Source organism: Dipodomys ordii, unplaced genomic scaffold (assembly GCF_000151885.1).
Source record: "Dipodomys ordii isolate 6190 unplaced genomic scaffold, Dord_2.0 Scaffold206, whole genome shotgun sequence".
Taxonomy (NCBI): domain Eukaryota; kingdom Metazoa; phylum Chordata; class Mammalia; order Rodentia; family Heteromyidae; genus Dipodomys; species Dipodomys ordii.
In genome coordinates this window covers 631,149-643,364 of record NW_012267422.1, presented here as the reverse complement: position 1 = coordinate 643,364, position 12,216 = coordinate 631,149, and the positions used below count along the sequence as shown (strand labels likewise).

Here is a 12,216-nt window from a genome sequence, read left to right as displayed (position 1 = left end):
CCTTCTTCTTCCTCCTCCTTTCTTCTTTCAGTTGGTTGTGGGGCCTGAACTCTGGGCCTGGGTGCTGTCTCTGAGCTCTTCAGCTCAAGGCTAGCGCCCTACCAATTGAGCCACCTTGATCTTTTTCTGCTTATGTGGTGCTGAGGAATCAAACCCAGGGCCTCATGCATGCAGAGCAAGCACCCTACCACTGAGCCACCTTCCCAGCCCCTCCTCCTCTTCTTCTTCCTCCTCCTCCTCCTCCTTTTCCTCCTCCTCCTTTTCCTCCTCTTTTTTTTATTTTGAAGGCCAGAGAAACTATTATATTGGACAGAAGAGAGAATAGCCTGAGAACATCCACTGGTTAAATTCAAATGAGTGGTTCTTAACATTTTTAGAAGTGATTAGCATTTTGATAGGGTGACTGCAGTTCAGGTGACACATTCATCCCAGGAGTTAAAATTAATTAGTATCATTCCAAAATTATATAATAAAAATTGAACCAATCAAGAAAATGAAGTCATGTGTAAAAAAGTGGGGGGTTGGCAGTTGAAATTCTATTTGGCATTTGGTTACACATATTTTATTTAATTGAAAGTATCATTTGGACTTTTGCTCTCAGGGAAGATGATGGAGTGATAGAAAAGTCGGGTAATCTGCTTGGGAGTAGTTTCTCAGCTAGTCTTGGGAAACATGGTGATTTCCTTTGAAAACATTAGCCTGCATTATGGGATGTGTATATTTTAGATTTTAACATTTCCTTTTTGTTTTTTCATTTCAAGCACATGTACAATTTTTTGGCCCAGCCAAATGCCATTGCTCATCTGGATTTATCCAATACAGAATGTTCCCTGGATATGGTAATGTTTCTGTGTATTGCTTTGGAGGGTCTCAGAGCAGCTATTTAGATGGGATAGAGGGCTTTCTGTTTCTAATAAAACGTGTGATCATGGACCTAGAAATGCTTAAAAGTATGAGTGCCTATTTTTTCCTCAGGTCTGTGGAGCTCTTCTCCGTGGATGCCTTCAATATTTAGCAGTGCTCAATCTCTCCAGAACTGTTTTCTCTCATCGGTATGTATTGATTCTCATTGTTATTGTCATCTAGGAGTATTTTTCAGGGTAATGCATATAGAATGATAGATAGTAAAACTATAGTGAAAGATGTCTATAAATATTAGGCCTTGCAAGGTCAAGTTTTTGTTACATCTTTGTAAACCACAGGTTAATGTCCTTATCAGTTACTCCAGCAAACTGCTGTGAACAAGTGGACAGGTACTCTGTTACTTAATATGGTTTTAACCCTTTTCAGAACTTTCTGTAGATATTTCTCAATGGAAAGCTTTAAAGTAAGAATAAATTATCACGGGGAACAAAAAGAAATAGTCATCTTAAAGTTTATGTGTTGTAATTTGTAGAACTGGAGGGCCAGTTTTAGAATCTCACTTTTATCCTCCTAATGTAAAGCTGCTTAAAGAACAAGCAGTGGGTTCAAAGCAGCAGTGTTTTCCAAACAATAGCAACAAGAAAAGAAAGTAAATGAGAAAAATTTATAGGCTGCCTAGATGTGGAAGCCTGGAACATTTATTAGATTGGTTCAATTTAACACTGAGTGTTTGTAATTTTGGCTACAAGTAAAATTTTGCTTGTTGTGTACTCTTTAACAACATACTATACTGTGTAATGTTCAAAAGATGTCCATAATTACTGGTTTACTTTTTAAAAGCTTTCTATCTTCAGGGGATTAACCCTCACTCATTTTGAAAATGTACTTTTGTGGTATGTTTTATTCTACAATTATAACTTACAAGTTTATCCATCAACATATCAAAGTACTTTTAGTCCCTTCCTTCTATAGTGATAATGAATCTTTATGACAGCAAAAAAAACCCAAACACTTTTAAAAAAAGCAGACACATCTCACAAAGTCATCAATAGAGTCAGGTTAGAAAACCTAAGAGATAACTGTGGTAGAAGAAATTACGGGGTTTCCGAGGTATTTTATTTTGGGGGGGGTATCCGAGAGTCTTATTTGAGGCTCACTGGCCATCTCATGTTTAAAGGCAGTTTATGAGGCCATGCTTTTGTGGCACTATAATTGACAGAGTAACTGAGTTACAAGGTGACAGCACAGCCTATAAAAGTTTCTGTATAATCAGCTCTTTCGAGTTCACCACACGGTGAATTCTGTGATGACTGGTCTTCAGCAGAGCTGTTAAGCTGGTAGAGCAGAACTGTGCTAACAAATTGCCTTGTCTTGCAAATGAAAGGCTGTGATTAAACTGTTTAATACCCAGTCCCTTACTAGATACAGTCATGGAAAGCCCTTTGTAATTATGTTGAAATCACTGCATTTATATTGAGATGTAGATTGTTAGCTAGGCTATTCATTCTGTAGTTCACAGATAATTTCATAAGTGTATCAGTCTGGATTAGCCAGGTTGTTCCCAGCCCCCACTTCCCTCTGCACACATCCATGGCTTTTCAGTGGGTGTTTGTGACATGTCCATTATGGGCTAGCCACCTCAGTGGCAGCCTGGGAAGGATGACTATCTAGAACATAGACCCACAGCAGAGGGGAAAGAGATCATGGCATGTATGATCTGTCTCAAAAAGACAACAATAAGGTTGGTGCTGGCGGTTCACACCTGTAATCCTAGCTACTCAAGAGGCTGGGATCTGAGGATCATGATTCAAAGCCAGCCCATGCAGGAAAGTCCATCGAGATGCTTAACTCCAATGATCCACCAGAAAACAGAAAATGGAACTGTGGCTCAAAGTGGTAGTGTGCTAGACTTGAGCAGAAGAACTCAGGGAACAGTGCCCAGGCCTGAGTTCAAGCCACACAACTGATCCCCCCCCCCCAAAAAAAGAAAACAATTTAACCATCTTTGCCTATCAAAAATCAAACAGAAATGTCAATATAGATATTATTTTAGGAAGTCTGAGTTATTTGAAACGTATCATATATATTCCACCAGAATTTACTTCCCTTTTAATTTGACTTTTTTTTAACTTTCTAGGTAAATATGCTGATTGTTTAGCTCTTATTCCCCAAATAACCTATAACTGTCTTTTTTTTTTTTGGTTGGTTGTGAGGCTTGAACTCTGGGCCTGAGTGCTGTCCCTCAGATCTTCAGTTCAAGGCTAGTGCTCTACCACTTGAACTACAGTGCCACTTCTGGTTTTCTGAGTGGTTTATTGGAGATAATAGTCTCATGGACTTTCCTGCCTGGGCTGGGTTTAAACTGTGATCCTCAGATCTCAGCTAGGGTTACAGGTGTGAGCTAGGATTACAGGTATGAGCCACTGGCACCTGGCAACTGTCTAGTTTTTTAAAACTTGTCTATGGGGCTGGGAAGGTGGCTCAGTGGCAGAGTGCTTGCCTTGAATGCATGAGGCCTTGGGTTCGATTCCTGAGCACCACATAAGTGGAAAAAGCTGTAAGTGGTGCTGTGGCTCAAGTGGCAGAGAGCTAACCTTGAGCTGAAGAGCTGAAGGACAGCGCCCAGGCCGAGAGTTCAAGCCCCATGAACAAAAAAAAATTAAAATTAAAATAAAACTTTATCATTGACAGTTTTATTGTTTTTTTGTTTTTGTTTTTGTTTTTTTGCCAGTCATAAGGCCTGAACTCTGGGCCTGGGCGCTGTCCCTCAGCTCTTCAGCTCAAAGCTAGCACTTTACCATTTGAGGCACAGCGCCACTTCCAGCCTTTTCTGCTTATGTGGTACTGAGGAATCAAACCCAGGGCCTCATGCATGCAAGGCAAGCACTCTACCACTGAGCCACCTTCCCAGGCCCCATTGACAAGTTTTTCTGACCTCTGTACATAAAATATTATGGGTTTCTTTGTGTGAGTTTGACTTCTGGGATGTTCTGTGCCCTGACAATGTAGGAATCCTTCCAATATTGTTATGAATTATTATCAAATAATGAGTGCTTACTTTGCCTCAGGCCAAGTGCTTTACATATGTGACTTAGTCCTGTGAATTCTAATAGAATGTGACAAGCAGAGTATTCAGTTTCTACCTGTGGACTTTAAAATTCTACTTTTCTTCCTTTTTTTGTTTTTGTTTTTGTATGGGTCCTGGGGCTTGAACTCAGTGCCTTGGTGCTGTCCCTGAGCTTTTTTCACTTGAGCTATAGCACCACTTGTAGCTTTTTGGTGTTTAATTGGAGATAAGAATCCCAAGGATTTTCCTGCCAGTGCTGGCGATCCTCAGATCATAGCCTCCTGAATAGGTAGGACTATATAGACTAGATTCACTGGTGACCATCCTACTTTTCTTTAACTCTTTAACTCTTATCATATGGTGTTGATTCTCCCTTGTCCCTGAGCTTACTGTTCCATCTACCCACTTTCCGCTGTCTTAAGCAGACGGACATAGTCATTTCATTCTGTAGTTTTTATCTTTCAACTTTTCTGATATTTGTCCTGACATGAGTAGATTTTTTTTTTTTTTTTGGTCGGGCGTGGGCCTTGAACTCTGGGCTTGGGTGCTGTCCTTGCGCTTTTCAGCTCAAGGCGAGTGTTCTACTGCTTGAGCCACAATGCCACTTCTGGTTTTCGAGTGGTTTATTGGAGATAAGAGTCTCATGGACTTTCCTGCCCCAGCTGGCTTGGAACCTTAATCCTCAGATATCAGCCTCTTCAGAAGGTAGGATTACAGGTGTGAGCCACCAGAGCTGGGCTGAGATGAGTAGATTTGCGGTATATATATAGTAGTTACCTAAATTTGTCAGGAAGGCTTCATGCCACTTCCTTTGCTATTCCTCTACTCCACACCAGGCACTATCTAAATATACTGCTAAATTCAGGTGGTAATCCTGCATTTCCCAGTGGGAAAGTTCTTGAAATTGATGAAACGTACACATCTCTAGGCTGGATGTGGTGACATAGGCTATTATCCAAGTTGCTTGGGAAACAGAGATTGGAAAGGTCATGGTTTGAGACCAACTAGCCCAAGCAAAAAGTGAAACCCCATTTAACAAAAACCAAGGTGATACAGTGTGCCTGTAATCCCAGTTATAAGGGAAATGTTAGTAGGAGAAGCCCAGTATAGCCCTAGGCAAAAACACAAGGACCTTGATCTTAAAAGTTACTAAATCAAATAAATAAAAAGACAAAAAAAATACTGGAGATATAACTCTAGTAGTATAAGGCTTGTCTGTATGTATATGTGTGTGCATACAAGGGCACACGTGTGGTGTGTGTATTTACATATACATATCCTTTTATATTAAAACGCCTAACATAGAATTCCCTTGAGATTGAGGGGCAGGCACTGGTGGCTCATGCCTATAATCGTAGCTATTCAAGAGGCTGAGGTCTGAGGATCTAGATTAAAAGCTAGCCCAGGCAGGAAAGTCCTAAGAATCTTTTTTTTTTTTTTTCGTCAGTTGTGGGGCCTGAACTCTGGGCCTGGGCGCTGTCCCTCAGCTCTTCAGCTCAAGACTAGTGCTCTACCACTTGAGCCACAGTGCCACTTCTGGCTTTTTCTGCTTATATGGTGCTGAGAAATGGAACCCAGGGCCTCATGCATGCAAGGCAAGCACTCTACCACTGAGCCACCTTCCCAGCCCCTGAGAGTTTTTTTTAATCTCCAATTAACCACCAGAAAAGAGAAAGTGGAGCTTTGGCTCTAAGTGGTAGAGCACTAGCCCTGAGCAAAAGAGCTCAGGGATAGTACCCAGGCCCTGAGTTCAAGCCTCATGCTGACAAAAGATAATTTTTTTTAATTGAAGTGCTAAAATACAAGTATTAGGTACAAAGAATAGGGATACGTTATTTTATGGACTTAATGATATGACATATCTGAGCTCTCTTATGCCACTTCTTTAATAATACAGGATGTTTTTTCCAGTAGGCTTCTTTTTACTTTCACATTTTACAGAGAATATGACTAATTGTGGATTCTTACACAGTATCTGAAGAAGCAGTTAAGCAAGTCAGATGAGACTATAACCACTTGTATAACTCTTTGTTTTTTTTTCAGGAAAGGAAAAGAAGTCCCACCATCTTTCAAGCAGTTTTTTAGTAGTTCTCTAGCTTTGATGCAAATCAACCTGTCTGGCACAAAACTGTCTCCTGAGCCTTTAAAGTGAGTGATTAATTCATTTTCTCTAGAGCTTTTAAAGTTCAATTTGTTATTATGAATACTCTTGAAGGAAAGGAGTAAGATATATAACCCAAAGGCAGAAAAGACAAATGAGGATGCCTTTTTTGCTGTGAGACAGTGTAAATTTAAAATAGTATACATTGTACTCTATTAATGTTATTGCATCTTCTGTTAAAAACTTCTTCCTTTGGGGGCTGGGATGTAGCTCAGTGGCAAAGCGCTTGCCTAGCAAGCGCAACGTCCTGGGTTCGATCCCCAGTAACAAAAAAGAAAAAAAAAAGACAAAAAAAATACAGTTAAAAAAAAAAACCCAAAACAAAAACTTCTTCCTTTGGTTGGTGACCTTGCTCACTGACTATATGCAATGGTCCAAAAATGTATAGAAATTCCGTATAGAACCCCACCAGTGTGCATAATTGATATGTGTTAATAAAACTTTTTATTTAAAGTTATGCTCCAAGGTGTTAGTACTTTTATAACAATCTCTGTTCAGCCCATTTGTGGCTTATTCTTTTCCATGTGTTCTAATCAATGTTTATTCTAACAATTTATACTAACAGTAATTACCCACTCTCTCTTATGTGTTATATATGTAGAATGAAATTAATTTTCAGGGTTTAGATATCTCAATTGCCAAGGTAAGTCTCAGTTATCTGTTTGGCATTTACTTGGCAATCCTTTCGTGTGATTAGTTAGTATCCCTATATAAAAGTAGTAGTAGTAGTATAGTTAATTTTTTTAGGTGAATCAAGATTTGGGAATAATTGGTTATTCTCGAGATTTCTGTGTACCATGGCCAGCAAATGTCAAAAATGTACTGCTCAAGAATTAGAGAGCTAATTTCTTGCTGTGCATAAAAAAGATATTTTCAAATATGTATGGTTATATATGCTGTCAGAGACACTTAATTCTTTTTCCATGTATCCCAAGAATGTTCCTTGTCCTAGAATCCCTTGGAGTGCATTTCTTCTCTCACTTTTCCTCCCCTCCTCCTTGCATCCTAGCACATGCTCCCCCTTTCTTCAACCCCATCTCCTTAGCTGAGTATTTTTATTAAGCGCATTAAATGTGTAGCTACAAAATTACCATGTGTGACCTCTCCAGAGATGGGGACCAATTCTTCTCTGAATTGTTGCAGTGGTGATTGAGGATTGAGCAGATCATTCTGTAGGAGGTTTTACTACCATCAGGTTACAAAAAACAGTGTTTCTTGACATCAACACTTGTGGGCCCTCCTCTTCCCCCCTCCCCCCATCCTCAGTATGCTTTGTTGTACTTGTTCTATTTTGCTTCATTTTCCTTAGAATGGTTTCTATGGTTTATTTATTTTTACTGGTCTCATGAGTCATTGCCTTCTAATCTTGGGCCTTCTATAGTTAAAGCACACCATTTATTTTGTTGGCCTTAATCTATATGTAAGACAAATAGGAAGTACTTTCCTTCCATATATATTTATACATAAATTTTCCTTCCTGATAAAAACACATGCATGGGTACTTGTTAAACATTCAGCATGTGTTAGAAATAATAAGAGACCTCTTTGATAATGTTCAGGCTTTATCATTGTACTGATAGGACTTGAGGATCTCTTCCCCCCAAACTGATGTACTCAAAATTAACTAGTGTGTAGTGATAGGGAGAGGATCAGAGACTAACCTCTTACTTAGTCCCAAATACTGCCTCCCAGGAAAGAAAGGAGAAGAAAACAATTTTTTGAAAAAGAGAAGCAATTGATGTGTCCATAGATCAGATATACCCAAACTTTCATAGGATAGTGTTTTAGAGTAGGGACAAGTGAACTGGATTTTTGAAAATGAAAAAAGAAAATAAACAAGAAACAAAAGATACTCACCTCCAGCCTTCAAGCTAACTGTAGAGGTGTTTGATGTATTTTTTCTCCCTTTGGGTGGTACTAGAGTTTGAACTCAACGTGGCTTCCTGCTTGCTAATTAGCCACTCTACTGCTTGAGTCATGTCTCCACTTCTTATAGCTCCAGACAGCCAAGCTCTTGGTCTCCATGGCACGAGTTCTCTCTCAGTGGGTGAGGCCTGATAATCATGGGAAGGAGAAACTCTCAGGGATCTGAATAAAATAATCCCCCCCCCACACACACACTTCACTGACCCTTGCCTTAGTGGGGTAGTTTGGGTATATTGTAGATGAAGGTTCTTTCCCTGGGAACATGGAGAACAAGTAGGTAGTCACTCAGGGTGGGAGGTACTACCATTCAGTGCTTATCACTGTCTGCTTTGTGTTCTAGTTATATTCACAGTGTTTATTTCTGCATGAAGGCACATGCTCAGCTTCCAGTCCCTCACAAGGCCTAAGGGAGGACATTTTTTTCCCTGCAGTATATAATTTTGTGGATGTGATGTGCATATACAAATGCTTGATGTTAAGCTTATTCAGTGATGTTGGCTTTTATAGGACTGCCTTGTAAAAGTGGAATCAATTCACATTCTTAGAAAAGACATCAGAGTGATGAGCCCAAACGCCTCAATTTGTACATTAAAACATTCCTTTTCACAGCAGAGATGGGGTTTGCCCTGGTCCTACAGGTGGCGGTCCCGTCGGGATTCTAGACTTGAATTCAAGACCTGCATCTTCTTATCCCCCGTGCTTTTCTACCCCACCCACACAGGTCTTGAAGTCCTTTAATCAAGATATCTAGCTTTCATTATGTCCCAACCTGGAATACCATGGAGCTGGACTCCATCTCACCATATTGCTGAGGGAAAACCAGTTCTACTTTGCTACTCTAATAACAATTGCCTACTAATATTCTAAGCATTATTAAAGCAATTCTCAAGCAGATGCAGGTGGGAATTTATGATGAACACAATTTAATTTCAATACTCAGTTAGGCGTGCTATTGGTTTATTTGCATTGGAATAGCAATCCTATCAGGTTTTACATTTAACATTACAAATGCTGCCTGGGAGACAGAGGAGTGTTCCCCTGCCATTTTTTTAAAAATTCAGATTGTCAGGATGCATTTTAAAATGTGAGAGGTTGCTTTTTGCTTGACCTGTTATTTAGAAAAGGTGTTCTTTTTTCAAGGCTTTATTCAGTATAGTGAAGTGTGTGTGTGTGTGTCTGTGTCTGTGTGTGTGTGTGTCTGTGTGTGTGTGTGTGTGTTTGGAATTGTACCTGATATTTGTGTTTCCTTCCCTTAGAGCACTATTACTGGGCCTGTCTTGTAATCATAGCTTGAAGGGGGTTTCTCTTGATCTCAGCAACTGTGAGGTAAGATGACCTTAAGATTCTGCACGGGGTTAGATAATGGCCTCAAAATTGCTTTGCCTTTTTCCTGGGAAAAGCATGGTACAATGATTCTACCAGGGTATAATGTAGCAGAAAAATACATATTATATGAATTTAAGATACTCGGCATTTTGCAAATCTTATTGAAAGCAGAACACTGTGTTCAGAAAAGCATTTATGTGTATTGTTAATGACTTATTTTTTCCCTCCCATTCTTTGTGCCTGTTGCCTGAGTAATTTATGATGAAACCTTGAGATATAAAGCAATAAACAAATGTTAGTAAGGTAAAATACAGCATGCATGACAGAGGATAGAGGTGTGTAGCTGAATTTAGATTTGGAGAATGTAAAAGACAATGGCTGTCATCTCATAAATTTTACTACTTCAATAGTTTGATTTAAGACAGAGAAATAAAATGCCTCTTGGAATTACAGTAGCACCAAGCACTTAGAATCAAAGATCCAATGAGAAGAGTCAAGATTAAAGCCTTTATACTTTAGAGAACACTTAAATGTTTACTACCTTGATACTTTCAGTTGGTGTGAGCTGGTAAGTGTAAACCACATGACTTTTTCAGAGCCTGGTTTCACCTAGCTTGTCAGGCTCCATTTCTGCTCAGGGTGGTGGTGGGAGTCTCTGCTTCTTTAGTTCTGGCATAGTCCTCCCATGCTCTCTTCTACCTTCCGTAGACCTACTGTGCTCTTTCTAAAACTTGCTTTCCCTATCTTCTGTAGACCTACTGTGCTCTCTTCTTAAAACTAACTTGCCTATTCTATTCTCTTTCCCCTTCCTAAGACATCCTGCTCTTTGAGGATCTAGCCCAAGGCCAGTCTTTGTGTATGCTTCAGGCTTGGGGACTTGGTGATTATGGGTGGATTTGCTGATATCACTGAATTTCAGTTTCTGTGCCTGCCAAGTGGAGATGATATTAGTAGCTCTTCTAGTGAGTGGGTTGAGGTTAAAGGAGCTCTTCTTTGAAAAGGGCCTCTTCAGATTGTTTGCTCTTTTAATTTCCCAATACTTGGGTCTCTTTGCTGAATTTTTTCCATGACTTTTTTGGCCCTTTGTGATCTTGTTCTTTTCTAATTGTCTGATGCTCAGCGATTGTAATACACATTTGGACACTGAACTCCAAAGTACGTTACACAGTTATTAAGTTGGCTTCTGCAGCTTTCTAGAGAGCAGTGTCTGTGTCATACTTCATACTGTGTTCTAACAAAATGTTGTGTTCCATCATATTGTTCTCCTCACAAAATCGTGGAACCAAGCCAACACTAGATATTGAAAAACATTAGCACTTTATCTCCTTGAAAGTTCTAGAAACTGACAAGACTGAGATCGTATCATTCAAGTTACTAGTGTGGGTAGGAGTCTTCATTAATTTTGATTGGGGTGAGCATCACTTTTGTGATTCACTGGTTTTGTATGAAAAAGAAAAAAAATTATTAAAAATTTAAAACCCTAAAAAATTTATCTTGTATTGTGGAACATTGATATGTGAATCATTTGTCTTTCATTTATAAAGACAGACTGTAAAAAGTAGAACCCAACTGTGATTATATGAATTAATTTCTTAGTAGTACTTTAGGACTTTTTTTTAATACCAGAGGAATGAAATGAAGGGGGTTGGAAAATATTATTCCATCCAAAAGAAGTTAACATAAAGGTAACTGCCCTCCCCTATCAAAGTACCAAATTAGCAGTGGCTTATAATGTGAATTTACTATCGTAATTAGAGATCTTGACTACTACCAATCTAACATTTTATTATTTATTGATAAGGCTAGAATAGTCATCAGCTCTGGAGAAGCCAAAATAATGCCACTCACTAACAGAGCCATACTGAAAACACACTATCCTGATTTTCTGATGTAAATAATAATTCTGATATTGGTGATTATTAGAATATTACAAGTGATTATTTTGCTTTCAAAAATTGCTTGAAAAATTCTGTTGCATTGCTATATTACTTGTTTCTTCAATTTCACTGATCTGCTGAGAACTTTCAAAAGACAAAAATATTAGGTGAACCATATAAAAACTCAGTATTTTTGTAGGACAAAAAAGGTAGCCTATAGATAATTACATAAAATTCTATATAACTGTTGGTTCACTCTTTTTTAAAAAATTAAAACAAGATTCAATATAAATGATTAATCTTAGAAAGTGGGTTTGACCATCATGATTGTTATTATCAACCAATGATTGTGATGATGATTCCAATGCAGTTGTGGACTTTATGATGGATTATAGGAGAACTGCTGAGAAAGGGAGCTCTCTCTCTCCCCCCCCCCATCTTACAGCCTGAATTCTAGTACTAGTGACCACACAGTGCAAAATTATTTTTCTACATTGTAGTGTTTTGTCAAATTTTGCCTTTTAGGGCTACATGTCCAAATTTAACTCGATGTTGTAATTTTCTTCCTCATAGTACAGTAAACTTCCCTTGTAGCATGTTTTGCATTACCATGTAATCTATGTTAGAATGGTTGGCACTTGGTGTATTAATAATGTCTCTTATGTTTGGTACTTTAGAATTTCTGTAATGCTCTCAGAAAGAAACTTCCACTAACTTGACATTCTAAAATCACATCTGTGTGTATTTTGCTCTTCTCCCCTCCCTTCTTCTTTCTCTCTCTTCCTTCTCTTGCCACTCTTCTCCTCTCCTTCCCCCCTCTTGTTCTCTCTTCCTTTCTGGTTTAAACCCAAGGCCTTGAGTATTCTAGGCAATAATTATACCACTGGCTTACTGATCCCTAAGGCCCTTTCTCTGTTGTCTATAAAGCCATGGTAGAAACAACTCTCTTCACAAATGGCACACTCTTCAAACTCATGGAAGAATTCTGTCCTTAA

At 38.8% G+C, this 12,216-nt stretch overlaps 1 protein-coding gene across 1 annotated transcript in view; it reads left to right on the top strand.

The window, feature by feature from the left end:
• Lrrc16a (leucine rich repeat containing 16A) overlaps window positions 1-12,216 on the top strand; it is a 287,161-nt gene that overhangs the window by 181,593 nt on the left and 93,352 nt on the right. Inside the window, exons 13-16 of the mRNA XM_013035187.1 lie at window positions 762-839; window positions 976-1,052; window positions 5,975-6,079; window positions 9,275-9,344. Of these exons, the coding sequence (XP_012890641.1) occupies window positions 762-839; window positions 976-1,052; window positions 5,975-6,079; window positions 9,275-9,344 (330 nt within the window). The remainder of the gene's footprint in view (window positions 1-761; window positions 840-975; window positions 1,053-5,974; window positions 6,080-9,274; window positions 9,345-12,216) is intronic.